The sequence below is a fragment of the Lutra lutra genome, chromosome 7 (genome assembly GCF_902655055.1).
Source record: "Lutra lutra chromosome 7, mLutLut1.2, whole genome shotgun sequence".
Taxonomy (NCBI): Eukaryota; Metazoa; Chordata; class Mammalia; order Carnivora; family Mustelidae; genus Lutra; species Lutra lutra.
The window spans coordinates 68,260,670-68,276,242 of record NC_062284.1 but is presented as its reverse complement, the minus strand read 5'-3'; the positions used below and the strand labels follow the sequence as shown (position 1 = coordinate 68,276,242).

Sequence of the window (15,573 nt, the reverse complement as noted above, 5' to 3'; positions counted from 1 at the left end):
TAAGGGAAAAAGAGAGAGACTGAGAGAGAGACAGATAGAGGAGGCAAACCAAGAAACAGACTCTTACCTATAGAGAACAAACTGATGGTTACCAGAGGGTAAGTGGGGTAGGGTATGGATGAAATGGAGTGGGGATGAAGGAGTGCACTTGCTGTGATGAGCACAGAGTGATGTATGCAAGTGTTGAATCACTATATTGTACACCTGAAACTAGTATTACACTGTATGTTAACTAATTGGAATTTAATAAAAATTTTTAAAAATTAAACTTAAAAGATTTTAGCTTGTATGTAGTGCCCTAGGTATCTAGGCATTAACTCCATCAGTTAGTTGTCTTTTCATGCTCATAGTTTCCAAGCAGGACTTCAGGAAAATAAAGGAATTTTGAAGTGCCACAAGTGGACTAGGAAAAAAAGATGGTCTTCGGTCTTGCTCCTCCTTGCACCCATTTCAGCTGCCTTCTGCCTTCTTCTGTCTCCCGAAAGGCAACCAACCTTCTCAGACTGCCCAGTCTTGGTCACACCTTCCCCATTGGTGTTAACATTTTTATTTTATTTATTATTTTTTATTATTATCATCATTGTTACTGTCATTATTTTGATTGTTAACTTTTTTTAATCATTTTTTTTAATTTATTTTCAGCATAACAGTATTCATTGTTTTTGTACCATACCCAGTGCTCCATGCAGTCCGTGCCCTCTCTAATACCCACCACCTGGTTCCCCCAACCTCCCATCCCCCCACCTCTTCAAACCCTTCAGATTGTTTTTCAGAGTCCATAGTCTCTCATTGTTCACCTCCCCTTCCAATTTCCCCCAACTGCCTTCTCCTAACTCCCCATGTCTTCCATGCTATTTGTTATGCTCCACAAATAAGTGAAACCATATGATAATTGACTCTCTCTGCTTGACTTATTTCACTCAGCATAATCTCTTCCAGTCCCATCCATGTTGCTACAAAAGTTGGGTATTCATCCTTTCTGATGGAGGCATAATACTCCATAGTGTATATGGACCACATCTTCCTTATCCATTCGTCTGTTGAAGGGCATCTTGGTTGTTAACATTTTTAAAGGGACAGGGATGTTTGGAGCTGATCATGATTCTTAAACAAAATAATACCCTCCCAGAAGTTGAGTTATGTACCTTGCCAGGGCCCTTCCCAGCACTGCCTCTGCCTGGCCCAGCGAACAGTCATAAAGCTTCAGGAGCAACCAGGGCTTAAGTGTGTCTCATTTTTCACTGAATCTTCCCATACTTTTACCATCCACTACTCTCCATTAGCCATCTTTCTCTCCCAGTTTTAACCACCCCACATCACCACTATCTTTTTCATTCTTCTGCATTCCTCCCCCTCCCCCCCTTCCAGCCACACACAAAAAAGTTTTAAAGCTCTTGAAAATAGGCCTTCAGTGTCACATAGGACACAAATACCCTATTGGAAAGCATTTGCTGGCTCAAGGGAGGAATGGCATCAGTGAGAGCTCCCGGGGGCTATCCTCAGGTTCCTCTGCCACGTAGGACCTTTAAGTAACTGGGAACCAATGGGAACATTTGAAGAATACCTGCTGGTCACAGTGACAGCAATGGAAAAAATAATTATATAAGACATTTAAGGACCAGACAACTATTCTGGCCAATATTTACAACATGCCAAAAGGTAATCTTTCAGTATGGGAAACTTGGTCCCTATATGGTTATGGAGTAAGCAGAAACTAATTTTGATGCTTAGCAATTGACTTTTCAAACAAAAACAACCACAAAAAGGGGAGTGCGCTCCTTAAACTAGACACAACTGAATTTCCCTCAGAAAACCAATACAGCAGATGAAAATGGGCTAGATAGAAATATTTTAAGAAATAAAGTGCTTTAAGTGTTAAATTCAAGTATTAATTAAGCTATTTAAAAAGGAGCTTTCAAAAACAAGTGAAATAATAAATGAAAGGTACACTTCTAAACCCTTCCAAGACACAGACACTAAATCTTTCACTGGAACCCAATCTTTAAAAATATATAGACCTGGAGTGCCTGGGTGGCTCCATCAGTTAAGCGGCTGCCTTGGGCTCAAGTCATGATCCCTGGGTCCTGGGATGGAGCCCTGTGTCTCAAGCCAAAAACCCAGGGGTCAGCTTGATTCTTGTCTTTCATGCACACAGTGTTGTTTTGAATCTTCCTGCCAGGCTCATCTGGCATCGGATCCATTAGTGCTTCCACTGCTACCTTTCTCCACCCAAAGCCAGAGTCCTTCCAATGGCTGATGGCCCATGAAGCCCCATGTGGTATGCCTCACGCTACCTCTCATACTTCATCACCTGCTACTCTCTCCTTGACTGCCCTCCAACCTCACTGCTTTGCTAGCTGTTCCTCACACGTGGCAGCCACGTCCCCACCCCAGGGCCTATGCACTGGCCATCTATTTTCTTCACTTCCTTCAGGTCTCTGCTCAAACATCACCTCCTCAGAGAAGCCTTCTTCAACCAAGTCCTAGAAAGATTAGCCACCCCAACCTTGGTGCTTTCTATCCCTTCTATGCTTTTTTTCATAGCACTTATTACTACCACTCAATTTATTTTTCATTGTCACCTCCCTCTTTCCCCATGAGAATGTAGGCTCCAAAAGAGCAAGAGCTGATTGGCCATCCCCGGAAGAGAAAGTTCTTTAGGGAATTCCAGGAGACTGACAAATGCCCTTTCACTGCCTTTCAGGTGGAATTCAAACTATTCCACTACCTTCCAGGCAAAGACACTTCTTCCTGATTCCTGCACAAATCATTCCACTTCCTCTTATTTCCAGAACTGAACAATATTTGTCGCTTCCATTTACTGGGCCCTTGATACTTTCAGAAAAGAGCACTTCTAAGGGAACAAGCTCTGGAAGGCTTTTTGGCAATTAAGGAGCAAACTCTGACGTCAGCAGAAGGATTCTCATCAATGCTATGTTCAAATCTCTCTACAAGTTGGGTTATACATGCCAATTGTGATCACTGGAGCTAGTTGATTTAAACTTTTCAGGCTAGGAGTGTGGCAACGAGTGAGGCAAGCCATAGGCGCCAAGTGGTTAATTATATTCTCATGACTAATTGCAGGCAGTTCTGTATCATCTTCTCACAGTGGAAATAACATCTAGTCATTTGAGAGTTCTCCCAATTTCCCTTTCAGTTCTCCCAAGGTCAATGAAATCCCTTCTGGGTAAAGTGACCATTCTACTCTATCCATTATCCCCATTCTCTAACAATTATAAGGAAGCTGTTCTCAGGCTTTGTGAAAGAGTTTTCCTCTTTACATTTCTGTCTCAACCAAACATTTATAAAAGAGGCTTTCATCAAATCCTTATTTCTCCAAATTGCCTAACCTAAATCTGGAAGGCAGGACATGCTGGCCTGCTGAGTAATTCCTTCAGCAACCTCCCTTGCCCCTGAATACACTCCACGCAGGTTTCAGGCCCTCTTTCTGTTTTCTGCCTTCTTTTGAATAAAGCTACTAAACTCAGGACACCAAACAGAAGATGCTGGCAGGGCCACCATTGTAGTGATGAAAATATGATGAGAAAGCAACAACAGGACCCCTGTCTAAGGAAAGCTTCCTGAAATACCAAGTCATCCCAAGATGGAAACATGGGAAGAACCGATTCTAAACCTGCAGCCTCATAAAGCTGTGGAGTCAGGTCTCTGGAATCTTTCTCCCTCAAATATTTAGGAGAGAACAAGTTCAGCCCTGTATACAACACCTCAGAGAGGAAGTGGGGAAGGATCTCCTTTCACTTAGAAGGTTATGAAAATACTGCAGTTTTCATCCATTAACAGTTTCTTTGGCAGGGACCCCCGCCGCCACCATGCTGCTCTCTCAGCCTCACCGACAGATGTCCACCAGCTGGTCCAGCTCGGGGCAGCTGCACTCGTACATGTCCCGGCAACTCGCGTGGCTCTGGTTCATTAACTCTCCCAGCAGCTGGACCGTGTCATCAGGTGCTTCTTCACATATCTTCTTAAACTGGAGCACTCGCGCAGCCTCGCTGTACACGTGCTTGGCCCGCTGGTAGAGTTTGAAGATGGGCACTTAGGAAGAAAAGGGACAGGGAACAAGGGGAGACATTTACCGGACAACCCAGTGCAAGGAAAAGTAGTCACTGAGGACTTCCATTTCTATCTTCATTCTCAATACGTTAGACTTTAAATAGGTCTCTCTTTCACCAAAAGAAATCTTCATATCTACATCTGTCTCTTTCCAAGTCAGTTTTACTTTTTTCTTGATATGGAATTCAGTCTCAGAAGTACGCTTTATTCCCATCATTCTGCACACGGACGTGTACACACATGTGCATGCAAACTAATTCATCCCCTCGGGAGGGGGAGGTGAGGTGTACTGGGCGCTCCCTATGCGTCAGGCCCTTTAGAGGCAGGACTGTCTCATGTCATTCTCCTCACACACTGGGGGAGTGGCAGCCTGATCCCTGTTAAACAGATAGCAGGCTGAAATGACATGCCTGAGGTCACACATCCAGAAACTAGAGAAGCAGAATATCAATAAGGATGTCTGATCCACAGGCCACATTCTTTCCACTGTGACCCACCAGAAAGGAGCACTGAAAATGCTTACACTGGCAATTCTATTTATAAAAATGTATCCTAGAGATAAGCAATTACTTACATATGTATACACACACACATACATGTACAGCAGCATTATCTATCATAGCAAAAAACAGGAAACAACTTAAATGTCTAATAACAGGGAACATTTTAAAAACTAAGCTACATCCATTAAAAAATGTTACTGCTATTAGATTCTAAGACAATTTACTCATGGGAAATTATTCACTATCAAGTAAAAAAACAAGATAGACAACTGTAGGTACAACTGATATTAATTTTGCATTCACATATACGTGTATTTGTGTAAATTTTAATTTTTTTTTTTTAAGATTTTATTTATTTATTTGAGAGAGAGAGAGAGAGGTCACAAGTAGGCAGAGAGGCAGGCAGAGAGAGAGGGGGAAGCAGGCTCCCCGCCGAACAGAGAGCCCGATGCGGGCCTCGATCCTAAGACTCTGAGATCATGACCTGAGCCAAAAGCAGAGACTTAACCCACTGAGCCACCCAGGCACCCTTAATTTCTAAAAATTCAAAGAAAGCACCAAAATATTAACAGATATCATCTCTGTGGTAATTATGGGTGATTTTATTTTCCCCTTAACACATTTCTATACTTTCTAGATTATCCACAATGACTCTAACTTCAGTTACAGAAACACATCCTACTGGGATGGCTTAATAATGATTATACGCTCCCTTGAATAACAACTGGGACCTTCTTACCGTAGTTCAATCTTGCCAAAGTGGCTGAGGGGGTGCTGTGGGCCTGGGGAATTTGTGATTATATGGAAGCTTACCCAGTCTACTGGAAAGAGCCAGGGCTGTGAATCACAAGGTCTGTCATTCTTCTCAGAATGACAGTTGTACCCAGTTGCTACTTCTACATGGTTCTATTTTCCCATCTCTAAAACGAGGCTGAGAATTACTTCCAGGTCTAACATTTCATGATTCTATGAAGATCTCCTTCCAAGCCTTTCCCCTTCCCCCATGTTGTTAGATGTTGTAAAGAGGATGCCGTGACTATTACCTCCTGTCCGCGCACTCAGTTCTACTCTCTGCTCTGCCTCAGGAGGTTGACAAGTATGATTATATCCCTTGGTTCACTTGCTGTGTAGACTAGGGAAAGGGAGATCATTGAGAAATGGGAGGGAAGGAAGTAGGTCAAAGGATTTATTCCCCAGCTCCCTCCTTGCAGCTGGTTCTGCCACTCCACTGGAGGACAATGAACATCCTTTCAAGGTGGCCTTTTCTACATGACTTGATCCTCCAGTGTCAGCCTGCAGCTTCCTCTCCTAGTCTTTTACTACTTTTCAGAGGTGCTGTCACAGTTCTCTTACAAACCAATAAATTTTATTATAAGTTTCAGGTCACCTTTTTTCCCCTTCCACAGCACTGTCCAACTCTTGGAGATGGATAAAAAGCCAGCCATGGCTAGAGGAACCTAAGCCATTCTTAGGATCTGTGTAAAGTTCAGTAAGTACAAAGGTGGGGCTACCTTTCTATAAATTAATAAAAAAAAAATCAAAGTTTTCTTCCAAACATTCTCAATTCAGTCATATTCGGTAAATTAAACGTATAGTTAACTACTTGCATCAATGAAATGATGCAAATTCTTATGAATTTTCCTGTCCTCTTCCAAAGAGGACCTAAATTCAGTCATCAAATCTAGTCAGTTCTTTTGCAACATGTCTTGTAGTCATCCCTCCCTTATATTGCCATTGTCATCACCCAAATTTACACTTTTATTCCTTTTCTCACTTGAAATATTTTGCAGTAGTTTCTAAATTGATATCCCTGTCTTAATCTCTCCTCCCTGCAACCTCCCTTGAGGATGACACTGCCAGACCGAGCTCCTGACAGACAGCCTTACTCATGCTACCGCCCCAAACCTTCTGCCTCACCAGTGTTTCCCATAATTCAGATTCCCGCCTTTAGCATGCTCTGTCCCAGCAGGACATCTTCCCTCCAGCCAAACTCCCCTACTCTTACCCAAACACTCTTTGCTTCTCAGGATACTCGGTAGCCACATAGAAATCATTTCCTGTCCTTCTTCTCTCTCTCAAAATTTTACCTGTTTCAGTTTTAATTTTTTATGCTCAGAGAAGCCATGATGGCCCCAGCTGGAAGCTCTCTCTTGACTCTACACCGCTCTTGCAGTCCATCATCTCATATTCCATCCATATTAAATTTTCCCAGTTGTTTAAATTTCAGTTGATTTACACCAGGATCTGAACAAAGGGGACACATTATGTTTCATTGTTATATCTAATAAGTTCCTTTTAATCAAGAATTCACAGTGACTTTTGATAGTCTGGATTCCCAGTGTCATGTGTGTAAAATACAGGCACATTTCAAGGCTGTAGCCTGGAATAAAACTCAATATAGTCCAGTAGTATGGGATATATATATATATATATATATATATATATATATATAGCAACAGTATGCTTTAGTTTTTCTTTAGGATTACATAGTCCTTTAGGATGAAATATTTTCCACTGGGATTAAATATTCTAAAATAGAAACCATCCAGAAAGGTGTTTTTTTTTTTTTTTAAAGATTTTATTTATTTATTTGAGAGAGAGAAAGAGCACAAACAGGGGAGGGGCAGAGGGAGAGGAAGCAGCTCCTCCTGAGCAGGGAGCCCAAAGTGGGGCTCAATCTCAGGCCCCTGGGATCATGACCTGAGCCGAAGGCAGAGGCTTTACCAACTGAGCCACCCAGGCGCCCCCAGAAAGGTCTCTTATACTAAACCTTAGGACTGGTGTTTTGCTTTGTGACAAGAAACATTCAGAATGCACCGAGCAGATGACCAGAACCTCACAAACCTGGCATCTTCTCAAATCTATTCTCCATTGCACAGTGTTTCACACAAGATTTCTGAGTAGGCACATCTGCTGAGGACTCTGGCAGGGCATTCTGAAGGTACATGACAGACCGCCATGGCTCACACCCACCTCCCCAAAGGTAGTAACTCCAACAACAACAAGGGAGAGGGCAGAAAGGGCATCTGGTTTCAATTGTGATATAAAAATCTTGCCACGGGCTACAAAAGATTTGGAGACCACCCTTTGGGAGGAAAAGCAGTTCTGTGTTGGCTGGACATCACAAATGCTCTTTGGATCCAGGATTCTGGCTTGTTATGTGCTGGCAATTCATCGGGTCTCTTGTTACTCAGATACCAAAAAATCCAAGAAAATCTGAAACTTTATCCACAATAGCTTTCTTCCCTGTCCAGTTAACTTTAAAACCGGATGTTCCAACTGTCTATAAGCTCTTACAATCCTTGAGAGCAATTATTATATTAAAAGATGAAGGAAGTTGTTTCTTACTATGTTCACCACATGCGTGATTACTTCCAAGGCAAATTTAATTTAAGAATATAACACCAGACACTATTAATGTCCTATCCTATCATAGGAAATTTGAGGCTTCAAAGCAGGACATACCACATAGACTTTGAAAGATTGACTTTCTCCAGCATGAATCTTAGATAATGACTGAGTCTAATCCTGAAATCATGACACAGATTCTAAGATCTATCTAAATGATCATGACCATAAACATTTAAACTGCACAAGCCGCTGAATAAATTCACTTGTATAATAATTCTGTTAGCTCTAAACTTCCCCTTCCATCTGACTTCCTAGGTCAGTACACTCACCACATGAGCTCTTGCCGGAGGCCCTGGCATGAGCTGTTTTGTTAGCCTGGAATGCTCCTCGCCTTGATCTTGACATGGCTGGACCCCACTTGTCATTCAAGCCTCAGCTGTCACAGCTTCAAGGAGACCTTCCCTCAACTCCAGAGTAACTCCCTCGCATATGCATTCTCTCCATTCTATTTTATTCTCCCAATACTTACTACCATCCCAAATGTCTTGCTAATATATATTTGTTCATCAGTTTGTGGTTGTTTCTCACCACTAGAAGGTCAGCCCTGGGAAAGCAAGGGCCTTCCTTGTCTACAGAATTTCACTTTTGCATCTTCAGCAGCTGAAATAGGGTCTGGCATACCATGGGGGCTCAATAAATGTTCACTGAAGAAATGGTCAGTTCCTCGTCTTCGTAGCAAAACTTGGCGAAGTAAACAATTATGAGACAAATGCAACAGACAAGACCTACTATTTTGGCAGTTTATGCTTACTAGCACCTTCACCAAAAAAGTGGGAAAAGCTGACTAAAAGAAGGTTAAAAGACAATTAGTAAACTCCTGTGTCCAAAGTGTACCTAATTATCATTATCACAGATGATAGAATTGTTTATATTGTGTTTTGCTTCACAGATGTAGAAAAAAGGAGATTTCTAAAACAAACAAGAAGTGTTTCAAATAAAAGGGAAGCAAGAGAAATAGATCATCAGAATTAGTTAAGATAATTTTTTTCTGTTAGACAATCTTTGTAACAAAAAGCTGTCTGCTGCTTACTTTTACCTTAAAAGGATGGCCACATAGCTTATGATCAGAACCCATCTCTAATCAACGGATCTAAAAAGGGGAACAGATGATTGGTTCTTTTGCTGTATCTTTGGTGAAAATGGATGAGAAAGAGTCTGTGGCAGAGGTAACACACCAGGCACCATTTCCTCATAAAAGCTCTAAGAACAGCTGGTCAACAGGAGATGGGGGACATGCCTATTCAATTTCTAAGAGTCCCACTGATTTAATCTAACTCATTTTTTTTTTTACTTACAAGACCTTTTATTACCTCATCTTCTACGAAGAGTGATGACAAAAGGCCTGAGCAAGATGGCCATCGAGCATCAGTCAACCAACAGTTCTTATTGAGCACCTGCTATGTGCCACATACCATGCTCCAAATGATAGGAAAGACATGTGAAATAAGAGCCCTGGATGTGAGGAACTCAACAACTCAGTTAAACAGAGAAAACAAGCTCTGAGACCACCGCAAGTGATGAACTGCAGCAGACATGCAAGTGCCAGAGCCGCTGAAGGTGCACTAAGATGACAGGGTTTGGTGGAGGCACAGCAGTAATGGGAAGGATCACAGAAGAGCCCAAACCACAGAGCTTCCTTGTTGCAAAGAAAGGATGACCAAAGGCCTGAGCTGGGAACAGGCAGAGTGTGTTTACAGACCTGAAGAGAGCAGACTGACCAGAACCTGGGGCAATCTCTTAAGGAGGTTATCCTCACACCTGAAGTTTTAACTTCCTTTGCTACACATGCTACACAAAGGTTGCAAACTAACAACCCATGGTCCATATCCAGCCCCAGTGATGCCTTCTCGACCCGCGTATTGTTTTCCAAACTGGGACTTTTTATATAAGAATCTGGATTTCTGCTTTCCCTTGAAAAACTGAAGCCTGGCAGCACTGAACCTATATTCTTGCACAAAGGTCACTGGCTGGAGCTGAGGAGCAGCTATCCCTTTTAGACAGAATACACACACCTTATTTCTACACAGTTCCCTCCATTCCCAATTTTCTGATACTCAGATTGCCTCACTAGTTTGCATGCCTGCCTGGTCCTTATAGGTATGTGCATGTTCTCCTTTAACATAAAGCTCTCTATTACAGGAATTCTTGGCTAGAGAGGGAAGAGTGGGCAAACCAAGTGAGTCATCATCCCATAAGGAGCCACGGTTACTAACAAATACCACCCCCCCTTTGGGTGCACTGATAGTTCCATATTGAACTAAACTCTGTGTTCTAGTAACTTCTACTGATTGGTCTTAGTTCTGCTCCTGAGAGCCATGTAAACACAGGTCTGAGAAAAGCTCTCATGTCTTATGTTTTTTCACACACTGATGAGGATACAGTTTTCTCTGTTAATACTGAGGGAACACTAATGAGTAAGATGAGCTCTTTACCCTCAGGAAGTAATAGTTTAACAAAAGACAAGTGTTGGTGAGGATGTAGAGAAACTAGAACTCTTGCACACTGTTGATGGGAATGCAAAATGTGCAGCCACCATGGAAAACAGTACAGAGGTTCCTCAAAAAATTAAAAATAGAACTACTGGGGCGCCTGGGTGGCTCAGTGGGTTAAGCCGCTGCCTTCGGCTCAGGTCATGATCTCAGGGTCCTGGGATCGAGTCCCACATCGGGCTCTCTGCTCAGCAAGAAGCCTGCTTCCCTCTCTCTCTCTCTCTCTCTGCCTTCCTCTCCGTCTACTTGTGATCTCTCTCTGTCAAATAAATAAATAAAATCTTTAAAAAAAAAAAATAGAACTACTGTATGATACAGCAATTCCACTCCTGGGTATACATCCAAAAAAACTGAAATCAGGATGTCAAAGAGATACTAGCACTCCTACCTTCATTGCAGCCCTATTCACAATAGCTAAGATACAGAAGTAAACTAAATGTCCACCAGTGGATGAATGGATTTAAAAAAATGTAGTATATACATATAAAAGAATATTATCCAGCTTTAAAAATGAAGGAAATTCTGTAATATACAGCAATATGAATGGACCTTGAGGATATTATGTTAAATTTAATAAGCCAAAAAGCCAACAAAAGAAGGGTAAGTACTACACGATTCCACTTATAGGAAGTAGCTAAAGTAATTAAATTCACAAAATCAAAGGCTGGAGTAGTAGTTACCAGGGGCCAGGAGAAGGGGAAATGGGGACTTACTAATCAACAGACATAAAGCTTCAGCGAAATAAGATGATTATCAAGTAAGATGTATAACAATGTACTTACAGTCAACAATAATTATGCTTAAAATGCATTAAAAGGATAGATCTCATGTTAACTGTTCTTATCACAGTGAAAAATAAATGAAAATAAATTTTTAAAAATTTTAAATAAAAAAGACATAATAGTTTACTAGAGAAAAATCACTAAATAAGGACAATAAAGGCAACAGATGCTAAGGCATCTCCTCAGAGCTAACACAGAGGCATGACTGTAAGAGGTTGTCCTGATGGATTGACCCAAAAGCAAAGGCTAAGACAAAGCCTTGGGTGCAGGTAACAGAAATCTAGGAAGCAGGAGCACAGAAGTAAGGAAAGGGAGACAGGAAAGAAGAAAGTCAAATGGAGGGTGCCAAACAGGGCACCACTGTGGACAACTCAGGGCCCAGTTGCTCAGGGGCCTCTCTGAAGAACCGTGTAGAAGGTACATCAGTAAAGTCCCATCAGCAGATGGGAAGCCTGAGGCATTTGTCCGCAGACATCCCCATTGTTACCCCCAAAGGGGTTAACTTCTCCACAAAGATGTGCCTGTACAGTGAAGCTACCTTCAGTGACTTTGAAAAATGCCCCAAGCTGATGAAGAAGCGCTCACACCAGCGGCTAACATGACATGGCTGCTGGCAAAGCTAGAATCAGGTGAGCCATGGGGATGGAGCACAGAGATTATGACCTTCACAGAAGAGGTGAAACCAGCGGAATTTAAAAGATGAGCAGGTACCCAGAAAACCCACTAAAAGGTGGGGTAAAGAGCCAAGAAAAGCACTGGGAATTTAAGGCAGAAGGAACATCATGAACAAAGACATTAAAAAACACGAGGTACTTTTAGAGAATCCACAGTACTCAGCTGTAACTTTCATGGAATGAGGACAAAGAGCAGAAGCAATAGGAAACTCAATGAAAGAGAAAACTGAAGCAGTAGACAGAGGCCGGATCATCAAGGTTTTTTAAGTTACCCTAAAGTAAGGAATTTAAATTTTACTGTGTAGGCAAGTGGTTCTTAGCCCTTTTAGAATTACAGAAACTTTCCAGAGTCAAATCTAAGCTAGAGACCTTCCCCCCTTCTGAATGCACAAATATCCAAAATTCTACCTATAGTACAACACAGACACAAGATTCCATAAAGCTGTCCTTGGATCCAGGTTATAAATTCCAGCTAGAAATAAGAAACCATTGTAGGTTTTTAGCAATTATGTCAGTCAGGATTCCTGTTTGTAAACAACAGAAATCGATATGGACTAACTTAACCAAAAAAGTAATTTATTTTAAAGATATTGGAGAGCTCACAAATTCTATGAGACATAAGCACATGCCAGGACACCAGGAGGAACCTGAGCCCCTTGCTCACACCCAGATGACAAGCGACCTGGGAGAGGCAAATTGGACCCGATGCTAGGTAGCCCAAACTAGGGCACCCACGCCCAGCAGTGGTGAAATACCGTGACTCTATTAGCAGTGACGCTTTCTCCTCCGCAGACCAACCACCCAGCTTCCCTCACACGACTGGATTTCAAGTCACCTTCACTGATCAGTCCTTCTAAAAGGGTGGTTCTCCCAGTGTGCTCTAGGAGTCAGTCTGAGGGGTGCCGAGCACGGTCAGACCATCCTTTCCCCCAACCTCAGTACACAGAGTTTCTTCGTGTCACCTCATACTACCAAACTGCATAAAGGCTGTGTGGATGTGGAAGAATGCAGAGTGCTGGCCTTCAGCTAACACACTCAAAAAAGTGATCAATATTTGGGAAATCAGGCTTGGGTAAAAACTTCATCTCAGGATAATTAATCACAACAAAATAAATAAATATGCTGCTCCGGGAGAACTGGAAATCTTTCTCATGCATGTATATAATGAATCTTTCTGAGACTCTCATACCCCAAAACACTTTGCTGGTGTTTGGGCGAGGGGCTAAAAGCAGTTGAGTCCTCAGTTGCCTTTGTACCCCCATGGAACTACACGCTACTGGCCAGTTTCTTTTAAAAAAAAAAGGCTCCACTGGGCTAACCCAAGAGTTGTTTTCCAAGAACAGCAACCCAGAGCTGGATGGGGAAAACCACTTCAGAATCTGCTCTGGAGTCCTCTGCTTTCCTATGCAGCAAAGTTACAATAAGTCCCTGCTCTGAGGCATAGAGTCTTTGGACTATTTAAGCAGGAGAATGGAAAAACACTATATATTCCTCATTGAAGTTGGACTGTGGTTTCAAACTTATTTTCCTAATAATAATATTTTTCCAGAAATGTGAAGTTTCTGAAATGGTCAAACCCACAAAAAATGAACTGCTGTTTTCAGCCACATTAGCATCCCATTCCCATGCTGCAAACACTAAATTAAATTAGCATTTTACATTTAAGAGGGAAAAAATCTTTACCTGCTTTTAAAAGCAAAACCACAGATGAGAAAAAAAAACATATATATATATATATATATATACACATATATATATAAATACATATATATATATATACATGTATGTGTGTATATATATATATATATATAAGCACTTTCAACACAAACCACAATAATCCATGGAAAACTACATTCCAAGAGTCATTTGTGAATATTTGCAAATCCACAACATAATGCCATCTTGTCTGTGGAGAGTAAGGACATCCCACATGTTTCTAACTTCCCTTGCTCAGATTTCCAAGAGCAGTGAGAGCCAGCATTGTCAGCCTCATAATAAACTCTACTTCTCTGACCTTGAAGGCTTTGCCTCACTCTGCTATTGTCACCCACACCTGCATTTTATACTCTGGCAACACACAAAGGCCCTGTTAATTCCAGGGCCATTCTGATGACAAGACAGAGTCCCTTACTCCCTAATTACTGTGTTCCCTTCTAATTACAGTCATCACACTCTGCTTTAGGAGGGCAAGGGCTGGGCTGTCTTCAACTTTATAGCAGCTAAGAACACTGTCACGGTTACTTCACAAGTCTAGATAGGACATCAGACTCAAGATACCTTAACAACAGACCCTGTGCCCAGCGGACTCAAAGCCCCAGACTTAAGCACATGCCAAAACACCAGGAGGAACCTGAGGCCCTTGCTCACACCCAGGTGAAAAGCGACCTGGGAGAGGCAAATCGGACCATTCAGCTGCTACGGCAGGAAGCAAGACCCACTCTCTCATCAACCTACACACATGAGATTTCCCTAGGAAAGGGGCCTGGATGCTAGGTAGCCAAAAACTGGCACCCACCCCCAGCAGCAGTGAAACACTGTGACTCACTAGCAGTGATGTGTTCTCCTCTCCAGACCCTAGAACCTAATAAAGAGTCTTGAATGTAACAATAAATTCTCAATAATTCTCAACTAATTCTCAACACATGTCCACTTCTGGCTCCCATCCCATCAGCGAAGAAAGAATCTAAAGCTAATTCCTGGATAAGCCGCATTTTTGTTTCCCTCTCTTTCTTGAGCAAACTACTTGCCCATGAGCTTCCTAGAACATCCCTAAAATTTTGTTCTTGGAAAAAGTGAAAGGACAAGACAATTTCAAGTCATTTGAAAAGGGGCCTCAGGAGTTGGGAAGGAGTCTTGGTCAATGCAGAGCTGAATGAAGGACTATGGAAAACAAGGGTCACACTTGCCTAGAGCTGGCCTGTCCTAATATTTTAGCATAAACTGAAATGAGCTCTTGTCTTTGCTATCTTCTATTAATTGCATTACGGGGGGTGGGGAAGGAGGAACATAAGGGAGCAAAAAGGACAAGGAGAGGCAAAGGGAAACTCTGTGTTTATCTGAGAAATAAGTAGTATATTTTCATCAGAACACTTCAGCATTTATCTTATTGTTGGGTTATGCTGGCCTTACTGATCACAGGCCCTAGCACAGTGCTTGGATAGTTGCCCTTCAGTTGAGTACTTATTGAATAAAGGAATAAAAATTTACCCCTATTTACTCATATTACTCATTTATTTGCCATTATGATCAAAAGGTAGGAGTCTGCCAAATTACAAGAGATTAAGCAAGTGAGAAGCTCTGTCACCCACCATGCAAGACCCACCTGCTTGCATGGGCCACTGCCCAGAGCTTGCTTTTGACAGGGATGCACTAGCTCAGACCAGGAAGGTGGCCTGGACACAGCACAAGGAGGAGAGTGAGGGAGCTCCAACGCAGGCTAAATGGGACCCTCCCCTTAATTTCCTCAAGGCAAGTACTGGAGACAGTAGACCACACTACAGCTGGGCTTTTCAAAATGCGGTGTGATATTAGGGAAGAGAAAAGGGGCGCACTCTCACAAACATCTCGTGAGGTGTTCCTATTCTCCAGGGCCTTGCAACATAGCCGGTCATATCCCGCAGAGACAGATGAGGAGGATGCTGGT

General features: G+C 42.2%; 1 protein-coding gene across 5 annotated transcripts in view; it reads right to left on the bottom strand.

The window, feature by feature from the left end:
• GALK2 (galactokinase 2) overlaps positions 1–15,573 on the bottom strand; it is a 113,597-nt gene that overhangs the window by 5,995 nt on the left and 92,029 nt on the right. For all 5 annotated transcript variants that reach the window (XM_047738839.1, XM_047738837.1, XM_047738841.1 and 2 more), the window contains one exon: positions 3,852–4,053. In XM_047738839.1, the coding sequence (XP_047594795.1) occupies positions 3,852–4,053 (202 nt within the window). The remainder of the gene's footprint in view (positions 1–3,851; positions 4,054–15,573) is intronic.